Source organism: Oncorhynchus tshawytscha, linkage group LG22, assembly GCF_018296145.1.
Source record: "Oncorhynchus tshawytscha isolate Ot180627B linkage group LG22, Otsh_v2.0, whole genome shotgun sequence".
In the NCBI taxonomy this organism is placed as follows: Eukaryota; Metazoa; Chordata; class Actinopteri; order Salmoniformes; family Salmonidae; genus Oncorhynchus; species Oncorhynchus tshawytscha.
Genome location: NC_056450.1, coordinates 25,953,356 through 25,978,400, shown reverse-complemented (window position 1 = coordinate 25,978,400; position 25,045 = coordinate 25,953,356). Strand labels below are relative to the sequence as shown.

Sequence of the window (25,045 nt, the reverse complement as noted above, 5' to 3'; positions counted from 1 at the left end):
GAAAACGATGGCTACAAAGAACCTCCACTCCCTTATGTGATAAATATATACTCATTAGTCTTGTTGTTAAGGATGTCTTGATTGTAATCAGTGAGGGGGGTTTGGTGGGGTGCAATCAAGTGAGATGCAGTATCAGCAAAGTTTGAATTGCATCGGCAGAGTATAAGCAGCTGTTGAGATACAAAATTACAAAGTAAATACAACATAAATGCAGTATTTAATTTATTCAACATTTGAATAAATTCAAAACTCTGGGTGCATCTAATAAACACATTTTTCCAGGGTCAAGTATAAATTTAGATAAGTCGCACATTTGCGCATTTTCTTGGTTCGATATTTAATCAAATATCCGACAAGCCCGTAACAAGCTGACATAACTCACGTCAACATTCATGTATGTGTATCTGGGGGCTGCTGTATGACGAAAACCTGTCTTGTAGCTTCTCAGGGTCGTGTCCTGTATGGATCGGAATCCACATGAATAATACAAGGCTATGCTAGGAGGAACACACTGTATCCTGTAAGTCCAGGGGATATGGTAACTCTGCTATTAACATGGAGAAAACGTGCAGTATGTACCTCTTGTCTTCAGTGTAAACTGACAAACCTCTGGGTTATAACACAAAGTATACACAGTTCAGTCAGAATCATCATCTCACCAAATCACTCAGCCCTCTAGCTCTTCCCCCTCTCAAACTGGCTTTTCATATCTCTCTCTTGCCATCTTATTGTTTTTCCTCTCCTCCCTGTCGGCTGATCCTGACAGCCTGTCTCAATAATAACTATTCATCAGAAGCTGGGGAGTGCTATGCTGCTAGGTGGATGGAGTGTGAGACAGGTTAAGTGTGCCAGCAGGCTAGGATAATGCCTTGCTGACACCCTGTACCCCAGGTGTGCCTTAACTCTCCCCAGGTCTCACCAAATCATCTGCTCTCATGTTGCTCATTGTTCCAGGGCAGGGAGCAAATGATAGACATTTCCAGCTTAACGGGTGAGACTCGTTGTTTGCATGTGTGTGCACTCTCACATATGTGAGAACAAACTCCGCTCCTCGGATAAGAGAGACAGGTCCAATCACCATTTCTTTCTTTAAAGAGCCTTGTGTTTTAATACATATTCCGATATTCCATTTTACCTCGTCTCCCCTCACTACCTCCCTCCCTTGCTCTTTATACTTCTTGCTAATGTGTGGCCTTGCAGATTCCTTCTGGTAGTTAAAATTCAAGGGGAAACCCAGGAAGTATGCAGGAACAGGGGTACAACATTGAGAGTTCAGGGCTCTGGAGCACCACAAGCAGTATATTCTAATTACCGTCTCGTAGAACTTTCCACAGTCTATAAAACACGTATTATTTTCTCTCTCCCCCCGTATGTATGCCCCGCTGTCTGGTCTCCCAAGGTGGGCTGTACCTGCCAGTGCAAACAATGCTTTCAGGCTGAGTTCATCAGATGGAGGTCCAGGAGAAATGCTTTTCAAGCTGCATTAAAGGAAGCCTGTCTGTTGGAGGGGTTGGCATGTATAAGCTGTGTGTTTGGGGAATAGGAGAAAGGAGAGGGGAGGGACAATGCCCATGGGTAAACGTTTAGTGTTCAGTTTCTTCAATCCAGCTCCACATTTTAAACATCAGGTATGTCATGGAACACGAGAGGGAGGAGGATGAGGGTGTGGGGTGAAAAGGAGTGAGAAGAAGGGGAGCAGGAGGGAGAAGGGAAGGAAAGGGTTGGTGGTTAACATGATAGAAAGAGAGAGGCGAGACATTTTTTGTCTCTGTCATTGCTTTCAAAAATATTTTGGCCATTTCGAGTTTAGAACATTTGACATTACAAATACTGTCCAATCTTTTTGGAGATGAGAATGTGGGAGTTGATCGTAAATTCCATGCTTACTTTGGTGACTCATCTATTTAGATTTCAGCCTGACATTAATAATTATTCCTGTATCCAACATCAACATCATGGGAATGAGTATAGTTGGTGCACTTCATCCCTCTACCACTAGTGGAGCTGCAGCCCTACATACAGCCCAAGCTCTGTGTCTCTGCCTAGGATGCTTCACGATCGAGAAATCACCAGTCCTCTAATCCAACCCTCCTCCTCCCCTGTGCCAGGCACAGTCTACCCTTCCAAACACGCATGTGACATGTGTCATCATATGTCATCATGTGCCATGTTGCCTGAACCAGATCCATATGGTGTGTTTTCAGGGGGACACCTCTCTCTCTCTCTGGCAACCAGTGCCAAGTGAAACACGTGTGTGTTCGCCAGCTATGAACATGGATCCAAACTGGATTCATCAGATGGAAAGGGGAGACAGATGTGCACTTGGTTCTGGACAAATGTATTATATTTCTTCAGCGGGAGGAGGGCTTAGTGGGCCTGACTGCAGGGGCAGGCTGCTCCAGTTCAGACTGCCACGGTGGGGGGACTAGGTAGGGGAGGGAGGAAGGTTCTGGGGGTATTAGGGATTGGATCGGGGAGGGAGAGAGGATGATGGGAAGAGGAAGGTTGAAATAGGGGGTGGTTATATTAAGAAGCAGCAGGTGTGACCCCCCTGTCTAAATAAGTCCGTGTTCCAAATCCTTTCATCTGCAGATTCTAACAGGAGTAAGTAAGTGTGTGTGTGTGTGTGTGTGTGTGTCTGTGAGAGAGGGTGAGAGTGAGAGAGAGATAAATAACTCAGAAACAACACACATGCACACATCAATATATGACACACACACACACACACACACACACACACAGACACGGGTGTGTCAGACTTGCAACATGTTCTTCCCTTCTCTAGCTCATACTCACACAGGCACATAAAGAACACACACACAGACACACACAGACACACACACAGACTCATAGAGAACACACACACACAGAGCACACACGAAGACACATAGAGACACACAGACACATAAAGAACACACACACACAGACACATAAAGAACTCACACAGAGACACCCACAGAACACACACACAGACACAAAGATCACGCACAGAGACACATAAAAGACACACACAGAACACACAGACACATAAAGAACACACACACAGACACATAAAGAACACATATAGAGACACCCACAGAACACAAACACACAGAAAACAGACAGAGACACAAAGAACACACACAGACACACACACAGACACAAACACACACAGAACACACACAGAGACGCATAAAGAACACACACACAGACACACACAGAGACACATACAGAACACACACAGAGACACCCAGAGAACACACACACACACAGAACACACACACAGACACATAAAAGACACATACAGAACACACAGACACATAAAGAACCAGTGTTGGAAAAAGTACCCCAAATGTCAAACTTGAGTAAAAGTAAAGATACCTTAATAGAAAATGAATCAAAAGTAAAATACTACTTCAGTAAAAGTCTAAAAGTATTTGGTTTAAAATATACTTAAGAGTATCAAAAGTAAAATAATAATATTTTCACATTCCATATATTAAAAATACCAGATGGCACAATTTTCTTTTTTTAAGGATTGCCAAGGGCACACTCCAACACTCAGACATAATTTACAAACAAAGCATTTGTGTTTAGTGAGTCTGTCAGATCAGAGGCAGTAGGGATAACCAGGGATGTTCTTTTGAGAAGTGTGTGAATTTGACCATTTTCCAGTCCTGCTAAAAGCATTTGAAATATAATGAGTAGTTTTGGGTGTCAGGGAAAATGTATGGAGAAAAAGTACATCATTTTCTATAGGAATGTAGTGAAGTAAAAGTAAAAGTTGTCAAAAATATACATTGTAAAGTACAGATTAGAGGTCGACCGATTAATCGGGATGGCCGATTAATTGGGGACGATTTCAAGTTTTCATAACAATCGGAAATCCGTATTTCTGGGCACCAATTTATTATTTTTTAAATGTTTTTTTTATACCTTTATTTCATCTTTATTTAACTAAGCAAGTCAGTTAAGAACACATTCTTATTTTCAATGACGGCCTAGGAACGGTGGGTTAACCGCCTCGTTCAGGGGCAGAATGACAGATTTTCACCTTGTCAGCTCGGGGGAACCAATCTTGCAACCTTACAGTTAACTAGTCCAACACAATAACGACCTGCCTCTCTCTCGTTGCACTCCACAAGGAGACTGTTGCGCGAATGCAGTAAACCAAGGTAAGTTGCTAGCTAGCATTAAACTTATCTTATAAAAAAACAATCAATCATTATCACTAGTTAACTACACATGGTTGATGATATTATCTAGCGTGTCCTGCGTTGCATATAATCTGATTGAGCATAGAAGCATACAAGTATCTAAGTATCTGACTGAGCGGTGGTAGGCAGAAGCAGGAGCGTAAACATTAATTCAAACAGCACTTTCGTGCCTTTTGCCAGCAGCTCTTCGTTGTGCGTCAAGCATTGCGCTGTTTATGACTTCAAGCCTATCAACTCCTGAGATGAGGCTGGTGTAACCGAAGAGAAATGGCTAGCTAGTTAGCGCGCGCTAATAGCATTTCAAACGTCACTCACTCTGAGCCTTCTAGTAGTTGTTCCCCTTGCTCTGCATGGGTAACGCTGCTTCGATGGTGGCTGTTGTCATTGTGTTGCTGGTTCGAGCCCAGGGAGGAGCGAGGAGAGGGACGGAAGCTATACTGTTACACTGGCAATACTAAAGTGCCTATAAGAACATCCAATAGTCAAAGGTTAATGAAATACAAATGGTGTAGAGGGAAATAGTACTATAATTCCTATAATAACTACAGCCTAAAACTTCTTACCTGGGAATATTGAAGACTCATGTTAAAAGGAACCACCAGCTTTCATATGTTCTCATGTTCTGAGCAAGGAATTGAAACATTAGCTTTCTTACATAGCACATATTGCACTTTTACTTTCTTTTCCAACACTTTGTTTTTGCATTATTTAAACAAAATTGAACATGTTTCATTATTTACTTGAGGCTAAATTGATTTTATTGATGAATTATATTAAGTAAAAATAAGTGTTCATTCAGTATTGTTGTAATTGTCATTATTTAAAATACTAAAAAAAAACAACAACGGTCGATTAATCGGCATCAGCCTTTTTGGTCCTCCAATAATCGGTATTGGTATCGGCGTTGAAAAATCATAATCGGTCGACCTCTAGTAGAGATACCCCAAAAAACGACTTAAGTAGTACTTTAAAGTATTATTACTTAAGTACTTCACACCACTGCACAGAACACACACAGAGACACACAGAGACACAGACATACACATGCACGTGCAAACACAAGTTCAGACAAACACATACTTGCATGCATACACACATACAGTGCATTCGTAAAGTATTCTGACAACTTCCCTTTTTCCACATTTTGTTACCTTACAGCCTTATTCTAAAATGGATTAAAAATATATGTCCCTCGTCAATCTACAGTACACACAATACCTCATAATGACAAATCGAAAATAGGTCTTTACATTTTTTTTGCTAATTTATTACAAATAAAAAACAGAAATGTTGCATTTACATAAGTATTCAGACCCTTAATTCAGTACTTTGTTGAAGCACATTTGGCAGTGATTACAGCCTCGAGTCTTCTTGGGTATGATGCTACAAGCTTGGCACACCTGTCTTTGTGGAGTTTCTCCCATTATTCTCTGCAGATCCTCTCAAGCTTGGTCAGGTTGGATGGGGAGCGTCGCTGCACAGCTATTTTCAGGTCTCTCCAGAGATCGGGTTCAAGTCTGGCCCCAGTCTGAGGTCCTAAGCACCCCGGAGCAGGTTTTCATCAAGGATCTCTCTGCACTTTGCTCCGTTCATCTTTCCCTCGATCCTGATGAGTCTCCCAGTCCCTGCCACTGAAAAACATCCCCACAGAATGATGCTGCCACCACCAAGCTTCACCATAGGGATGGTGCCAGGTTTCATCCAGATGTGATGCTTGGCATTCAGGCCAAAGCGTTCAATCTTGGTTTCCGTCTGGCCACTCTACCACAAAGGCCTGATTAGTGGAGTGCCTGCAGAGATCGTTGTCATTCTGGAAGGTTCTCCCCTCTCCACAGAGGAACTCTGGAGCACTGTCAGAGTGACCATCGGGTTCTTGGTTACCTCCCTGACAAAGGCCCTTCTCCCCTGATTGCTCAGTTTGGCCGGGCAGCCAGCTCTAAGAAGAGTCTTGGTGGTTCCAAACTTCTTCCATTTAAGAATGAAGGAGGCCACTGTGTTCTTGGGGACCTTCAATGCTGCAGACATTTTTTGGTACCCTTCCACGACACAATCCTGTCTCGGAGCTCTACGGACAATTTCTTCGACCTCATAGCTTGCTTTTTGCTCTGACATGCACTGTCAACAGTGGGACATTATATAGACATAATGTCCAATCAATTGAATTTACCACAGATGGACTCCAATCATGTTGTAGAAACATCTCAAGGATGATCATTGGAAACAGGATGCACCTAAACTGAATTTCGAGTCTCATAGCAAAGGATCTGAAAATATATGTAAATAAGATATTTCTGTTTTTTTAATACATTTGCAAACATTTCAAAAACTTGTTATTGCTTTACCATTATGGGTAGACTGATGGGGAAAAATGAATTTAATAGATTTTAGAGTAAGGCTGTAACATAACAAAATGTGGAAAAAGTGAAGGGGTCTGAATACTTTCCCATTCTGAGTACAGAATGCACTGTACACACACACGCATACACATGCGCACACACACACACACACACACACACACACACACACACACACACACACACACACACACACACACACACACACACACACACACACACACACACACACACACACACTATATCCACAAACAGAAATGTACACTAAAACACACACACTTAACATATTCACACATGATCATACATTACCCCTCTATCAGACACTCACACAGAAACAAACACCTATTCTTTCACACACACCCGCTGTGTGAACAGAAGTCAGTGAGTGTGAAATGGAAGCAGCCCCCAGCTCCGGTACCACCAGTACCCAGCCAGCTGGCACCTATCCCGGCCTTCCCCTCTTCTCCCAGCCTCCCATTGCCCCGGCCAGCACACTTCGATATGAGTCAGCCCCTGGTGACACACACATCTGGAAGTTATTAACCCACAAGCAGAGTGCCACAAAGCGCTATGTCTATAATGAAACATCACATTGTTCTCAGTGTCCTCGTTGTCTCCTCTGTCTATATAACAGCTTGCATTGGGGCGGCAGGTAGCCTAGTGAACTAGGTACCGAAAGGTTGCAAGATCGAAATCCCGAGCTGACAAGGTAAAAAATATGTCGTTCTGCCCCTGAACAATGCAGTTACAGTGGGGCAAAAAAGTATTTAGTCAGCCACCAATTGTGCAAGTTATCCCACTTAAAAAGACGAGAGAGGCCTGTAATTTTCATCATAGGTACACTTCAACTATGACAGACAAAATTAGGGGAAAAAATCCAGAAAATCACATTGTAGGATTTTTAATGAATTTATTTGAAAATTGTGGTGGTCAGTATTTTTTGCCCCACTGTAACTCACCTTCATTGAAAATAAGAATTTGTTCTTAACTGACTTGCCTAGCTAAATAAAGGTAAAATAAAATAAAAACTACAGCTGTAGTAGAATTCTTCTCCTTCTTCAGTATCTAAGTTAAATAGTATGAATGTGTAATGGTCACAGTTAGGGTCTAAGACCTGCTCTTTAGTTCGACTGGCTATCTATGCCTCTTACTGTAGGACAAAGTCTGTGAATCCAGTGGGATTTGGTTGTTAAATTCCCCATGGAACTCCCAGGGGTCATGAGCACTCGCACACATACACCCATGGACACAACACACTCTGGTCAAGGTACGGCAGCCATGGTGTGACCCCATCTTGGCTGCCCATAGTAAGAGGTCCTCTTGGTGAATCAGTGTCATGGCAGAGAATTGAATGACACATGGGCTCTTCTGGACATGGGTAATTTTGGATGATCCTGTGATTCAGAGTGCCCAGGCTGCCTCTACCCCTCTCTGTTCCAGTGGGTAATGAGTTACCAGGTGGCAGGGAGACATGGGAATCACTGCACTGATTAGATGCTGGATAAACCAATGGGGTTCAGGGAGAGAGACAAGTCTAGGATCTAATGATATAGCCAGAGCTCAAAACCCACATTCACTCTAACTCTGTTAATATATGCTGTTTCCTACCTTCCTAATCCTAAGAATACATTCCACTCCTTAGAATAGCCTTCACTTCTACTCTAAAAGGTTTAGATAAAGGCCATGCCTAGCCCTGATGAACTGAGTATCAGGGCTATAGTCAAGGCTGACTAGCTATGTGTGACAGTCTCTGTGTATGTCACACCCTGATCTGTTTCATCTGTCTTTGTGCTGGTCTCCACCTCCCTTCAGGTGTCACCCATCTTCCCCATTATCCCAGTGTACTTATACCTGTGATCTCTGTTTGTCTGTTACCAGTTCGTGTTGTTCGTCAAGCCTACCAGTGTTTTTCCCCTTGCTCATGTCTGTTTCTAGTTCCTGTTTTCTAGTTTTCCCAGTTTTGAACATTCTGCCTGCCCTGATCCTGAGCCTGCCTGCCGTTTCTGTACCTTGATTATTGACCTCTGCTTGCTCTGACCCCGAGACTGTCTGCCGTTCTGTACCTTTTGGATTCTGATCTGGATTACTGACCTCTGCCTGCCCTTGACCTATCGTTTTACCTGCCCCCTGTTCCAGTAATAAACTTTTGTCACTTTGACCTTGTCTGCATCTGCGTCTTCCTTAAAACGTGATAGTACGAACTGGCCATGACTGACCAAGCAGACTCGGACCAGCTCCGCAACACCATCTCCTCCCAAGGAGCCACCATTGGAAGGCACGAGGAGTTGCTTCGTGGCCTCATGGACAGGGTCCAGACCTTGGCCGAATGCCATGACCGAGAATTGAACACATTTCTGGAGCAATTCTGCGGGTTGTTTGTTAAGCAGCCTACCACAACGGTAACGTCCCAGGCCCTCAGTAACCTGGCTGTTAGCAGCGTCGCCTCCCAAGAAACACTGATTTCCTGGGAACCCCGCTTACCTCCCCCGGAACGCATCGATGGAGATTTCTCACTCAGTGTTCCCTCATCATTAAGCTGCAGCCCTCCTCCTTCCCCTCAGACCGCTCTAAGATAGCGTACTTCAGCACGCTGATGTCCGGGAGGGCTCTCGCCTGGGTTACGGCAGTATGGGAACAACAGTTGGCCGTATGCTTCAATCTGGAGGAGTTTGTGGCGGAGTTGAAGAAAGTTTTCGATGCTCCATTGCCCTGGAGAGAGGCTGCCCGGAAGTTGCCCCAGCTTCGGCAAGACTCCTGCAGTGTGGTAGACTATCCGGTGGATTTCCCCACGTTGGCAGCTGAGAGTGCCTGGAACCCGGAAGCGATGTTCGACATGTTCCTGCACGGAGTATCAGAGGAAGTAAAGGACGAGCTTGCAGCCCGGGAACTACCAGATCTCGACTCGCTCATTGCCTTGACCATTCGGGCGACTACAGAAAGGATGGAAGGAGAGGAGGTTCTATTTCTCTCGCCCGTAAGGCCCGTCCAAGGCTTCCACATTGCCTCCGAGACATCCCGGAAGTCCCCGATGGCCCCGTTGCTGAGAGAACCTGAGGCTAACCAAGTTCCCCTGAGAGTCTCTTCCCGAGCCAATGCAACCAGGCAGAGCTATGCTGTCCCCAGCCGAACGGCTATACAGGCTTCACATGAAGAGTGTCCTGTATTGCGGGACTACTGGTCATTTCGTGGCCACCTGTCCACTAAAAGACCAGGATGACCGGTAGGAGTGAGTACTCTGATGGGCCAAATGGTTAACATTTCCTCTCCCCTTACTCGCACCCCTTTTCATGCCATCTTGCTGTGGGGGAACCAGTCAAAATTCTCTGGGTACTCATCGACTCTGGGGCCGTTGAGAGCTTTATAGATGCTACTCTGGGGTCCGACTGGACAGGCGCTATATGGGCCGGGTCACACACAACACCACCCCCATCAACCTACGTGTGTCAGGGAACCCCAGCGAGACAATCCTATTTCTGCTAATTAATTCTCCTCAAGTTCCTGTGGTATTGGAATTCTCTTGGCTCCAGCGACACAATCCCATTATTGAGTGGTCTGCTGGTGCCATCATGGGCTGGAGCCCGTTCTGCCACGCTCATTTCCTGAAGTCAGCGCAGCCTACCCCGGGACGTCTTCCTGGAGGCTGGGAAGTTGCCCCGGACCTCTACACCATTCCCGCGGAGTACCAGGACCTTCAGGAGGTGTTCAGTAAGGCCCAGGCCACTTCCGTTACACCAACCATATGACTGCGGGATCGACCTTTTCCCAGGGACCACTCTGCCCCGGGGACGACTGTACTCTCTGTTGGGTCTGGAGACCAAGATAATGGAGATGTATATTGAGGACTCCCTAGAGGCAGGGTTCATCCGTCATTCTGCCTCCCCCAACACCAGCTTTTTGTGATAGCAAAGAAGTGCGAGTTCCATCGCTCCACCATCCCCTTCCTGGATTACATCATTGCTGCAGGGAGTATACAGATGGATCCCGGGAAGGTGAGAGCGGTGGAGGATTGGTCCCAGCCTATGTCCAGAGAGCAACTGCAACGTTTCCTGGGATTCGCTAACTTCTATTGCCGCTTTATCTTGGCTTACAGCACCCTGGCTTCTCCCCTGTCTGCACTCACCTCTCCCATGGATCCGTTCACATGGTCCCCAGCTGCAGACTGGGCATTCCGGGATCTCTAACACCGTTCACCACAGCTCCCATCTTGGTTCATCCTGACCCGTCCCACCAGTTCATGGTGGAGGCCAATGCTTCGGATGTCGGAGTGGGGGCTGTCCTGTCCCAGCATTATGCCCTGGACCTCAAGTTACATCCCTGTGCCTTCTTCTCCCATCACCCCAACACCACAGAGAGGAACTACGATGTGGGGAATCGTGAGCCTCTCGTGGTGAAGATGGCGTTGGCGCCCCACGGATACACCTCCGGAACCCGAGACCATCCTTCTCACCAGTGTTCCCAGCCGAACCCCGGGGGGAGGCCAAATAACCGTCTGTTTGTCTCTGATGCTGTCCACTCCTCGGTTCTGGAGTGGGCCCACTCCTCTAAGCTTGCCTGCCACTCGGCCGCCCGTCGGACCCTGGCCTTTGTGCGTCAACGATTTTGGTGGCCTACCATGGTTCCTGATGCCTCCGCACTTGTCGCCGCATGCACGATATGTGCACAGAACAAGACTCCCCGGCAAGCTTCGGCTGGTCTCCTTCAACCTCTGCCTGTTCCTCCTGTTCCTCCCTGGACTTTGTCAAGGTTCTCCCCCGTCTGATGGCAACACCGCCATCCTGACAGTAGTGGACCGGTTTTCCAAAGCCGCCCACTTCATTCCTCTCCCCAAGCTACCCTCTGCCAAAGAGATGGCCCAACTCATGGTGCAACAGGTCTTCCGGATCCATGGACTCTCAGTGGACATGGTCTCTGACCGGGGTCCTCAGGTCTTGTCCCGGTTCTGGATGGCGTTCTGCACACTCATTGGATTATCGGCCAGCCTGTTCTCCGGGTTCCACCCCCAGTCCAATGGCCAGTCAGAGCGAGCCAACCAAGACCTGGAGACGACTCTTCACTGCCTGGTCTCTGCCAACCCCACCACCTGGAGCCAGCAACTTGTGTGAGTCAAATATGCCCGCATCACCCTTCCTTGCTCTGCCAAGGTTCTCTCACCTTTTGAGAGTTCCCTGGGCTATCATCCCCCGCTCTTCCCGGAGCAAGAGGAAGAGGTGGGCATACCCTCGGCCCAGATTTTTGTCCACCGCTGTCGTCTAACCTGGAAGAGAGCCCGGTCGGCTCTTCTCAAGACCACCTCCAGGTATTGACGACAAGCGGACTGATCTAATAGATCTGAAGGAAAATAACTTTAAGTCCTTCCTGCAACTCTTTAAGAATTCTACCAACAAAAGGGTTGATGATCTGTTTAAGGATGTAATGTAATTTAAACACTGTTTGGAATTTACGCAGTCGGAGGTGAAGGAGCTAAATGGCGCGAATGTCTCCAGCCAGAACACATTCAGAACCATGTCTGAGGATTTCGCAATTCTCCAAACAACACTTGACAAGCACTCTTCCAAAGGAGCCCACTTCGAAAACCAATTGAGGCTCAATAACATTTAATCAATGGAATTGAGGACAGAAAGATTGAAACTTGGCATGACACAGAAGTCAATGCCAAGAAAATTCTGGCAGATCAACTCAAACTGGATCCTAAACTCATCAAGATGGAGATGGCGCACTGGAATGGCACTTTGTTCCCCTCTGGATGGCCCAGATCTATAGTGGTGAAACTGCTCAGGTTCAAAGACAAGGGGAAAATTCTCAGGAGAGCCAAGTGCCTGAAGGGAATCAAAATCTTCATCAATGAAGACTTCTCTGAAAAGGTACGAGTCAAAAGAAAGGAACTGCTGCCATGACTAATTGAAGAACGAAAAAAAGGCAACATCACATACCTGAGGTATGATCAGCTGGTTGACCCCCCCCTCCCCGTAGGCCTTTGGCAAGTGATTCCACTATAATCAACTGATTTGACACACGCAAACCCACACATATTTACTACACTTTGTTCATGTGTTTCACCTAACCTCATGACCAAAAACACATATTGATCTATATGTCATAACCCTCTGAAGTCTTCAGTGGTGTTATGTGGACTGTGTCAATGCGCATTCCATAGGAAGTGCACCCCTATTGATAAAACTAACACAAATGTGTGGTTGTATTGGACATGTGAGACATGCACTTCTATATTTCCGTTCCACTGTCTGGATGATTCTGACTGTGTATCTCTCTTAGTTGGGCAGGATATCGACCCTGATAACATGCTCTTCAACCCATTAGATATTAATGAAGCAAATTATAAATATAATGATTGTGTTGATCCAGATTTACATTTCCTTAGATTTACCAGAGATGAGTCTTCCTAAAAATCATGACCATCTTGTTCATTATCTGTCTTCTCGCAATCATGGATTTTCCATTGTTGCCCTTTCAGAAACAAGGTTGACTCAAGAGACAACCATGCTTTATGAAATGTCACCTTACAATAATGTTCACCACTGTTGAATCTCAAGAGTGGGAGGAGTGTCCATTTTTGTTCATAAACATTTTCAATTATTTGTAAGAGAGGACCTCAAACTCACATCTGATAACATTGATGTTGCATCTCTTTTCATAGATATTCCCTCCTGTTCATATTTTTGGTGATGAAAAAGTGGTAATTGCATGCATCTATCGGCCACCCGATTCTGACATTTGTAGTTTCATTGATCTCCTTGCATCAACCTTGAATGTGATTAATAATAATGGTAATATTGGGTGATTACAACATAAACCTATTTAAATGCGACTTTGTGAATACTTTATCCCCCAGCTATCTTTATCCCCTCACCAATAAGACCACAGAGTGACCTGTTCATCTGACACCCTTATTGATCATATTTTTACTAATTATTTGAATAATATGGCTAATGTTATAATGACATTTCTGACCACTTTCCAATTTTCCACTTCTCTTTGGCAGCTGGAAAGGAACAGATGGGAATGATTAGTACTATTAAGGGTAGAATATTTAACAAAAGTAATCGTGAGCGCTTTAAGATGTTGATTGATGATATTTCATGGGAATTTATTTATAATCAAGCCGATGTGGAGTCTGCTTACCAGACTTTTCTCACATCTTTCAATTCTGTATTTCAGCACTGCTTTCCCAACGTAAGAGAGCAGCAAATGGGTTCTGGAAACCTTGCATTACAACCGTTTCTCAAAAAGTATAAGAACAAATTTTCTCATCTACTTAGGATATCCCCAAAACTATATTTTACTAACAAATTCCAAGAATCCTTAAATAATATAAAGTTAACTTGGAAAATCATTAATCAACTGTTGAATAAGAAAAAGTAATCTACAACTATACCATCTCAATGCATTGTTGGAAATAAGACCTATAGTGATCCTGATGGAATTTCATGTGAATTTAATAACGTTTTTGTGAATGTGGGTTCTTCTCTGTCAAAGAAAATAGAGAAAACGGTCGGCTCTTCTCAAGACCACCTCCAGGTATTGACGACAAGCGGACTGATCTAATAGATCTGAAGGAAAATAACTTTAAGTCCTTCCTGCAACTCTTTAAGAATTCTACCAACAAAAGGGTTGATGATCTGTTTAAGGATGTAATGTAATTTAAACACTGTTTGGAATTTACGCAGTCGGAGGTGAAGGAGCTAAAGGGCGCGAATGTCTCCAGCCAGAACACATTCAGAACCATGTCTGAGGATTTCGCAATTCTCCAAACAACACTTGACAAGCACTCTTCCAAAGGTGCCCACTTCGAAAACCAATTGAGGCTCAATAACATTTAATCAATGGAATTGAGGACAGAAAGATTGAAACTTGGCATGACACAGAAGTCAATGTCAAGAAAATTCTGGCAGATCAACTCAAACTGGATCCTAAACTCATCAAGATGGAGATGGCGCACTGGAATGGCACTTTGTTCCCCTCTGGATGGCCCAGATCTATAGTGGTGAAACTGCCATTATTACAGTTTTCAGGATTATGCTTATAATTGGCTATATTTGTTTATGCAAACGGCTGTGCATCTACCAGGGCCAAAATATATTGTGGCATCCCACAAGGTTCGATAATTGGATCTTTGTTATTCCTAATCTATATCAATGACCTTGCTCCTGTGTCTTCTACCTTACTTCACATTCTCTTTGCTGATGACACCAATTTGATTTTATCACACAATAATTTTGATTCACTAATTAATGAAGCCAACTCAGGCATGGCAACATTTTCTGAATTGTTCCAGATAAACAAAAAATATTTAAATGTTAAAAATCTAACTTCACTGTATTCACTAGTAAGAATAAGAAATATTGTACAATTCCATTTATTAAATTTGTCTGCAGCAAAGTGATGGAATCTATTAGTATCATCAGAAAGATTAGTGGTTTGGTTCATCAGGCTTGCTTCCTAACTCTATACTATAGCTTAATTTACTCATATACCATTTACTGTAATAGTGTCTGGGACAGTACATATGCCTCCTACCTACACAAATTATTCATCATTCAAAGTACATTTGCAAGACTAGCCACCTCCTCTAATTACCTGGCTCCATCTGCACCTTTGTTTAAGAAACTTACTATCAAGACAACAAGTTGACATAGCATATATGAGGTATGAAAAACTGATTGTTCACCCTCCCCCCATGGAGATAGGAGGAGAGACAGACACAAGTAATTCCATCCCACACACACACACTGACTGAGTATCTCTCTCTCAGATTCCAACTGCTGATTCATGTTTGGACATATAAATACTGTAAATCTACCAAAGAAAGGTCTGTTAATTGCTCCCTTAAATATATTCAGTTTAAGGAACAAAATTCCTAAAATATGCTGTCTAGTGCATTCAAACAATATTCATGTATTGGCAAAATCTCACTTGGACTCTTCTTTTGAGGATGCTGAGATCTCTATACATGGATATAATTTGTTCAGGAGGGACAGACATAGATATGGTGGTGGAGTTGCAGTTTAAATCCAGAACAATATTCCAGCAATATAACGTAAGGACTTAATGGGGTGGCAGGTAACCTATTGGTTAGAGAGTTGGACGAGTAACCGAAAGGCTAAAAGATCAAATCCCTGAGCTGACAAGGTAAAAATCTGTCGTTCTGCCCCTGAACAAGGTAGTTAACCCACTGTTCCTAGGCCATCATTGAAAATAAGAATTTGTTCTTAACTGACTTGCCTAGTTAAATAAAGGTAAAAAATAAATGTTGAGCGCTATAGGTGCATTTACACATTTTACACCTATACTAGTTGGTTGCTGCTATAGGCCACTGAGATGTGAAGTCGGACGTTTACATACACTTTAGCCAAATACATTCAAACTCAGTTTTTCACAATTCCTGACATTTAATCCAAGTAAAAATTCCCTGTCTTAGGTCAGTTAGGATCACCACTTACTTTATTTTAAAAATGTGAAATGTCAGAATAATAGTAGAGAGAATGACTTATTTCAGCTTTTATTTCATTCATCACATTCTCAGTGGGTCAGAATTTTACATACACTCAATTAGTATTTGGTAGCTTTGCCTTTAAATTCTTTACCTTGGGTCAAACATTTCGGGTAACCTTCCACAAGCTTCCCACAATAAGTTCCTCCTGACAGAGCTGGTGGAACTGACTCAGGTTTGTAGGCCTCTTTGGTCGCTTTTTCAGTTCTGTCTGCACATTTTCTATGGGATTGAGGTCAGGGCTTTGTGATGGCCACTCAAAGACCTTGACTTTATTGTCCTTAAGCCATTTCGCCACAACTTTGGAAATATGCTTGGGGTCATTGTCCATTTGGAAGACCCATTTGCGACCAAGCTTTGACTTCCTGACTGATGTCTTGAGATGTTGCTCAAATATATCCACATAATTTTCTTTCCTCATGAAGCCATCTATTTTGTGAAGTCCACCAGTCCCTCCTGCAGCAAAGCACCCCCACAACATGATGCTGCCACCCCCGTGCTTCACTGTTGGGATGTTCTTTGGCTTGCAAGCCACCCCCTTTTTCCTCCAAACATAACGATGGTCATTATGGCCAAACAGTTCTATTTTTGTTTCATCAGACCAGAGGGCATTTCTCCAAAAATTACGATCTTTGTCCCCATGTGCAGTTGCAAACCGTAGTCTGGCTTTTTTTATGGCAGTTTTGGAGCAGTGGCTTCTTCCTTTCTGAGCGGCCTTTCAGATTATGTCAATATAGGACTTGTGTTACTGTGAATATAGATACTTTTGTACCTGTTTCCTTCAGCATCTTCACAAGGTCCTTTGCTGTTGTTCTGGGATTGATTTGCACTTTTCGCACCAAAGTACGTTCATCTCTAGGAGACAGAACGCGTCTCCTTCCTGAGCGGTATGACGGCTGCGTGATCTCATGGTGTTTATACTTGCGTGCTATTGTTTGTACAGATGAACGTGGTACCTTCAGGCGTTTGGAAATTGCTCCCAAGGATTAACCAGATTTTTATTCTGAGGTCTTGGCTGATTTCTTTTGATTTTCCCATAATGTCAAGCAAAGAGGCACTGAGTTTGAAGGTAGGCCTTGAAATACATCCACAGGTACACCTCCAATTGACTCAAATGGTGTCAATTATCTTATCAGAAGCTTCTAAAGCCATGACATCATGTTCTGGAATTTTCCAAGCTGTTTAAAGGCACAGTCAACTTAGTGTATGTAAACTTCTGATCCACTGGAATTGTGATACATTGAATTATAAGTGAAAGAATCTGTCTTTATACAGTTATTAGAAAAATGACTTGTGTCATGCACAAAGTAGATGTCCTAACTGACTTGCCAAAACTATAGTTTGTTATTAAGGAGGCATTTGTGGAGTGGTTGAAAAACAAGTTTTAATGACTCCAACCTGAAGGGAATGTACACTTCTGACTTCAACTGTATGTAAATAAGCTATTTCTGTTTTTTTATATATACATTTGAACATTTTCTAAAAATCTATTTTCACTTTGTCATCATGGGGTATTGTGTCTAGATTGATGAAGGAATAATGTATTTAATCAATTTTAGAATAAGGCTGTAACATAACAAAATGTGGAAAGTGGGAAGGGGTCTGAATACTTTATGAATTCACTGTATACACTCTTTTAAAAAAAGGGTTCCAAAAGGGTTCTAAAAGGGTTCCTCAGCTGTCCTTATAGGATAAACGTTTTTGGTAAAACCCTTTTGGCTTCAATGTAGAACCCTCTGTGGAAACACATTCACACACTGGACAGACAGGCACAAATGCAAACAAAAACACACTATACACAACACCCATTATTTCAATCTTAACAATGTATCACACATGTCCCTTGACCCAGGAACACACATCCCTGACACCCAACAGATTCTTCCCTGAGGAGACTAAATCCCACAAGTCATTGCACATCTCCTGTCTGTGTTCCCCAGGCTCTATTTTAACAAACCTAACACAATGATCAATCCAAATGCTGGTAGTTGCGCTATAGGTGTCTGGGGGGTGGCCAGAAATATTTTTGCTATTTTTACAACCACAATTATTGGCACCATTGCTGGAGTTGGCGTGAAAGGGCTGGGTTTTGATGCATAAACAACTTGTGGGTGTGTCAAGGATTGGCTGCTTGCTGGTCAACTTGCTCCATGGCTAAATGTGTGGTTGCTTCAAGTTGTGTACACTACCGGTCAGAAGTTTTAGAACACCTACTCATTCAACGGTTTTTCTTTACTTTTACTATTTTCTACATTGTAGAATAATAGTGAAGACAATCAAAACTATGAAATAACACACATGGAATCATGTAGTAACCAAAAAAGTGTTAAACAAATCAAAATATCTGTTATATTTGAGATTCTTCAAATAGCCACCCTTTGCCTTAATGACAGCTTTGCACACGCATGGCATTCTCTCAACCAGCTTCACCTGGAATGCTTTTCCAACCGTCTTGAAGGAGTTCCCACATATGCTGAGCACTTGTTGGCTGCTTTTCCTTCACTCTGCGGTCCAGATCATCCCAAAACATCTCAACTGGGTTGAGGCCGGGTGATTGTAGAGGCCAGGTCATCTGATGCAGCACTCCATCACTCTCCTTCTTGGTCAAATAGCCCTTACACAGCCTGGAGGTGTTTTGGGTCATTGTCCTGTTGAAAAACAACTGATAGTCCCACTAAGCGCAAACCAGATGGGATGGCGTATCGCTGCTGAATGCTGTGGTAGCAATGCTGGTTAAGTGTGCCTTGAATTCTAAATAAATCATTGACAGTGTCACCAGTCAAGCACCATCACACCTCCTCCATGCTTCACAGTGGGAACAATAGATGCAGAGATCATCCGTTCACAAAGACACGGCTGTTGGAACCAAAAATTGCACATTTGGACTCCACCGGTCTAATGTCCATTGCTCGTGTTTCTTGGCCCAAGCAAGTCTCTTCTTATTTTTGGTGTCCCTTAGTAGTGGTTTCTTTGCAGCAATTCGACCATGAAGGCCTGATTCACACAGTCTCCTCTGAACAGTTGATGTTGAGATGTGTCTGTTACTTGAACTCTGTGAAGCATTTATTTTTGCTGCAATTTCTGAGGCTGGTAACTCTGAGGCTGGTAATTTTTCCTCTGCAGCAGAGGTAACTCCGGGTCTTCCTTTCCTGTGGCGGTCCTCATGAGAGCCAGTTTCATCATAGCGCTTGATGTTTTTTTTCTTGTTTTTGATGGACTGTCATTTGTCTTTGCTTATTTGAGCTGTTTTTGCCATAATATAGACTTGTTCTTTTACCAAATAGGGCTATGTTCTGTATACCTCCCCTACCTTGTCACAACATAACTGATTGTCACAAACACATTAAGAAGCAAATCAATTCCACAAATGAACTTTTAACAAGGCACACCTGTTAATTGAAATGCCTTCAAGGTGACTACCTCATTCCAGGTGACTATGCTGGTTGAGAGAATGCTAAGTGTGCAAAGTTGTCATCAAGGCAAAGGATGGCTACTTAAAAATATATTTTGATTTGATTAACACTTTTTTGGTTACTACAGGATTCCATATGTGTTATTTCATAGTTTTGAATATAGTATAATATAGAAAATAGTAAAAAAAATAGTTTAAAAAATAGTAAGAATAAAGAAAAACCTTGGAATGAGTAGGCGTGTCCATACCTGATTGCTTGGTGGTGAGGGAGTGGGTTGCCCCATCAGGGCCAGTTTGACCGTGGTCTCCCACACGTGTGGACCGCTAGCAGTGACCGTGAACTGGACCGGTGCGGTCAGGCTGGTCACCTCTCTCTGGGCGTAGATGGACCCGTCAGCGCCAATGCTGAACCTGGGGTCACTGCTCTGAAAGACCACCCCCTCATTCGCCATACAGTCATCAAAACTCACTGGAGAGAGAGAGAGAGAGAGAGAGAGAGAGAGAGAGAGAGAGAGAGAGAGAGAGAGAGAGAGAGAGAGAGAGAGAGAGAGAGAGAGAGAGAGAGACAGAGAGAGAGACAGAGAGGGGGGGGGAAGAGAGATACGTTTTGACTGGAACATATTCTTAATAATACTAATACATGGTCCGCATTATCATATGTGAATGATTATTCATTCATGGCCGTGGATACCACGCTTATTCACTAAAAAGGTATGAATACAGCAGTGTGATATTTTGCACTGAGCTGTTTGTCTCCCCTCCCCTCCATACATCCTCATCTCTCCCCCCTGCCTGCCTGTCTTTCTGTGGACTTAACCCAGACATTATGTTTGGAGAAATAGCAATGATAATGTCACAACTTTACTTAAGGAACAGGGTAGAAATGAGTTGTGCTTCACGTTAACATCTCAACCTCTGTTGGAGAGTGAAGAATAGGCTTATATACTGTACAGCCCGTACAGACTTACAGTATAGATTAGAATGCATAGTATTTGGTCAAAACACAAAACTCTGATACAAATATGACAAGTTAATGGACAGTGTAAGACCTTGGACGCTTGGCCACAAATAAACACACCAACCTGGATACAGCCCTTAGCCGTGGTATATTGGCCATATAGCGCAAACACAGTGGTGCCTTATTGCTATTATAAACTGGTTACCAATGTAATTAGAGCAGTAAAAATACATGTTTTGTCATACCCGTGGTATACGGTCTGATATATATATATATATATATATATATATATATAGAGAGAGAGAGAGAGAGAGAGAGAGGGAGAGAAAGAGAGAAAGAGAGAGAGAGTGTCTATATCCAGTTTCACTAATTACACACAATCATTAAAAAGAGGCAGTGGAACAGCTTATTAGACAGAAGCAGAGATTGAATGAAACTCGAAACCCAACTATGAGTCTGAACCTCCCGACTCCACAGCTGACTGAACACACTATTGACTCCAACCACAGGCTAATATGCAGCAAATTAGCATGAAATTGAGAAAGTGCCCTTATCCTTCACCTCCCTGAAAAACTAAACAATTGGGGGAGGAGGGAGGGGACGAGATTCAGTTACTCCACATAACACAATGTAGACATCAAATCAAAGAAGAAGAATGCCTCGTCATAAAGACAACATATTGTCTTGCAAATGAATTTGTTATTATCTTCATGGGTTCTATTATGGGTTCATTATTCTGTGTCCAAACACTTTCCTACCAGCTACAGACCCCTGGAAGAACCAGACTGTTGTTCTCTGTCTTCGGCCCACCACCAACACATCCACGCCCATCTCCAAGCCCAGGGACCAGGGCAGTCAACTTACACTGAGTGTACAAAACATCAGGAACATCTTCCTAATATTGAGTTGTACCACCTCCCACCTCCCCCTTCCTCTTTTTGCACTCAGAGCAGCCTCAATTCTTCGGGGCATGGACTCTACAAGGTGTCTACAGCGTTCCACAGGGATGCTGGCCCATGTTGACGCCAATGCTTCCCACAGTTGTGAAGTTGGCTGGATGTCCTTTGGGTGGTGGACAATTCTTGATACACACAGGAAACTGTTGAGCATTAAAAAAACAGCATCATTGCAGTTCTTGACACAAACCGGTGCGCCTGGCACCAACTACCATACCCTGTTCAAAGGCACCCTCTGAATGGCACACATGCACAATCCATGTCTCAATTGTCTCAAGGCTGAAAAATCCTTCTTTAACCTGTCTCCTCCCGTTCATCTACACTGATTGAAGTCGATTGTGACATTAATAAGGGATCATAGCTTTCACCTGGATTCATATGGTCAGTCTATAATGGAAAGAGTAGATTTTCTTAATGTTTTGTACACTCAGAGTATGTCTCGCTCTGTCTCTCTACCTCCCTGTTTTCTCTCTCTCGGTTCTCTCTCGCTCTCCCTCCCTCCTTCCCATGGATTACAGTGTCTAGACAGCATCTTGAGAGAGAAACCTTGGGCTGAAGGATGTAACTCACCAGTCTGTTCACTCACCAGATTTCCATCCCACAGCCACCTCCACCACTACAACAACTGAACCAGGGCTCCATGTGCAGTACAGTATAAACTATCTTTTAGTTCTAATGCTGTTACCTCTCCCTCCTCTGGGCCCAGTGGTGGTGATGTATATGTTATAACATCATTAACCCTCTCCCTGAAACTGAGCCCAGACAAAATATGACTCTGTCTTTGCCTGGCAACAGGTGTTGTCTAAGGACAGGCGCCCCAGTCTAGATTGTGGTGTAGGGGAACTGAAGAGGGTACTGTAAATTACTAAGAGAGAAAGGAAAAAACAGCGGTAGCCCTGTGCTTTGTGATACAACAGAGTCCCGAGTCTCTATCCACCTTAAAAATCAGTATATCAGGGGCCTCCCGGGTAGCGCAGTGGTCTAGGGCACTGCATCGCAGCGCTAGCTGTGCCACCAGAGACTCTGGGTTCGCGCCCAGGCTCTGTTGCAGCCGGCCGCGACTGGGAAGTCCGTGGGGCGACGCACAATTGGCCTAGCGTCGTCCGGGTTAGGGAGGGCTTGGCCAGTAGGGATATCATTGTCTCACCAGCGACTCCTGTGGCGGGCCGGGCACAGTGCGCGCCAACCAAGGTTGCCAAGTGCACTGTGTTTCCTCCGACACATTGGTGCGGCTGGCTTCCGGGTTGGATGCGCGCTGTGTTAAGAAGCAGTGCGGCTTGGTTGAGTTGTGTTTCGGAGGACGCATGACTTTCAACCTTCGTCTCTCCTGAGCCCATATGGAAGTTGTAGCAATGAGACAAGATAGTAATTACTAACAATTGGACACCACAAAATTGGGGAGAAAAGGGGGTAAAATTTAAAATATATATATATATTTTTCACGCATTCACCTGCCCTCTCCCTCTCTCTTCCCCTTTCTCACAGTTCTCTTTCTACCCTCCCTATCTCTCTCTCTTCTCTCTGATCTCTCTCTTTCTACCCTCCCTATCTCTCTCTCTTCTCTCTGATCTCTCTCTTTCTACCCTCCCTATCTCTCTCTCTTCTCTCTGATCTCTCTCTTTCTACCCTCCCTATCTCTCTCTCTTCTCTCTGATCTCTCTCTTTCTACCCTCCCTATCTCTCTCTCTTCTCTCTCTTTCTACCCTCCCTATCTCTCTCTCTTCTCTCTGATCTCTCTCTTTCTACCCTCCCTATCTCTCTCTCTTCTCTCTGATCTCTCTCTTTCTACCCTCCCTATCTCTCTCTCTTCTCTCTGATCTCTCTCTTTCTACCCTCCCTATCTCTCTCTCTTCTCTCTGATCTCTCTCTTTCTTCTTTGTCTGTTTTCTATTCAGCATCTCCACTCTGGCAGAGAGTAGTTTTTGGACAAACAAACGCTACAGTTGGCAAACAACGCTGATACCGTTTGGAAAGCTGCCCGATTATATTAGTAAAGAGGAAGTTATATTCAAATTCAGAAATGTTTTATTGCAATGACAAGTGCCCATGTATCGATGCAACAGTCAAATATGTGCATATAAAGAGCAGCAGGTGGTCTCGCCCTCTCTATTTCTCTCTCTTTTTTTCTCTCTCTCCATCTATCTTCCTCTCTCTCTATCCCCCTTTCTCTCTATCTCTCTCTGGGCACAGAGCCAGTGGTGCAGTAGTATTGCAGTTGTGGTTGGCAGCCTTATACAGAAGAACCACAGAGAAAGGGAGGGAGAGTTTAGCAATCTGATAGACTTGCATGTGTGTGTGTGTGTTTGAGTGTAGGGGGGGGCATTCCAGCCCTTTGGTGGACTGCATGGGGACTTAACTCAGACGTGCTAATAGGTAGGTGTGTATATAGCCTTTACCTGGTATACTAGCTCACCTTCACAGCCCTTATATCCACCCTAATACATTCCCTGTGTTCCAATGCCAGATGCCTAAAAAACAAAGGAAAGAGGAAACTCTCTTACCTACAATCTCCCTTCCTGCATTCTGGAGAGGCATGTGGAGGACCACCTCTGAACTGGCTGATCACACTTCGGTAGTACCTCTGTCATGAGCTTTGTTCGATTTGAGAGTTGTTTTTGCATTGGGTTTACACAGTGCATCTCAGTGCATCTCAGTGTGTTCATAAGTCACAACATGGCCAAAGGAGAGCTGTATGAGAAGCTGTCTGCTGTCTGTGTCAAAACCAGCTGAACAAGCACCACTGCTGCCTGCCAATATCTCTTTTTTCTCTGTGTGGAGCCTTTCTCTCTCTCCATCCCCAACTGAGGCAACCTCATTTGTTCCTTTGTCTCTCTCTCTTCAGTTGTATCTCTATGTGTGACAGAGATAGAGTTTGTCAGTATGTGTGTGTGCCTGCGCCTGTGAGTGTGATTGTGCGTGTGTTTGCCAGATTGTCTGTCTGTCCCGTGGTGACAAAAGCTAAACAAAAAGATTCTGCGACAACAACCAAAACAATCTACATGAGTGATAGGCCAAGTATCCAATTGGAATACCCAGAGGTACCTAGAGGCACCTATTGTTGGAACGATCAGAAATAAAAGAACACTACCAGCTCCAGTTCTTTGTCAGCAGCCCCTCAGCCCCCCTCATACACAAACACACACTTATACAAAACTCCAAAGAGTGCCACTTCTTAACGGTTATGTCGGGTCGATAGCAGAATGAGAGAGATTATAAAAATCTGCCCACAACAGCGGCACTGAAGCCCAATGGTCCACTTCACTGCTGCACATAAACAAGCCCTCTAAAGCTGGACGGTGCTATGCATTGATCGGACAAAAAAGACCCAACTCCCACAGTGCCAAAGCAGCTAGCGCTCAATCGCTAAAACCGCTAACCCAGAAGGCAGAAACTCAGAGCAGTCACGGCAATAAACTGCTATGGCTACAGCTACGCTACAAATGTTCCATCCCCAGGGTTGAATCTATTTTATTCCTCCTCCAACAATATTCCTTTGGAGAGAATAAAAGGAGAAGGTTGGGAAAGGTTTAAGGGGGTTGCTTCAGTGGACATGCAGGCAAATCAGAATAATGTGTGACGGAACCTCTCTCTCTCTCTCTCTGTCTCTCTCTCTCTCTCTCCCCCTCCCTCCCTCTCTTGCAGTGCATGCTGGGAGTTTTTT

The 25,045-nt window shown here is 44.0% G+C and overlaps 1 protein-coding gene across 1 annotated transcript in view; it reads right to left on the bottom strand.

The window, feature by feature from the left end:
• The window catches only part of LOC112222178 (cadherin-4), a 519,051-nt gene that overhangs the window by 143,813 nt on the left and 350,193 nt on the right, over nucleotides 1-25,045 (bottom strand). The window contains exon 4 of the mRNA XM_024384851.2: nucleotides 19,719-19,939. Coding sequence (XP_024240619.2) covers nucleotides 19,719-19,939 — 221 coding nt within the window. The remainder of the gene's footprint in view (nucleotides 1-19,718; nucleotides 19,940-25,045) is intronic.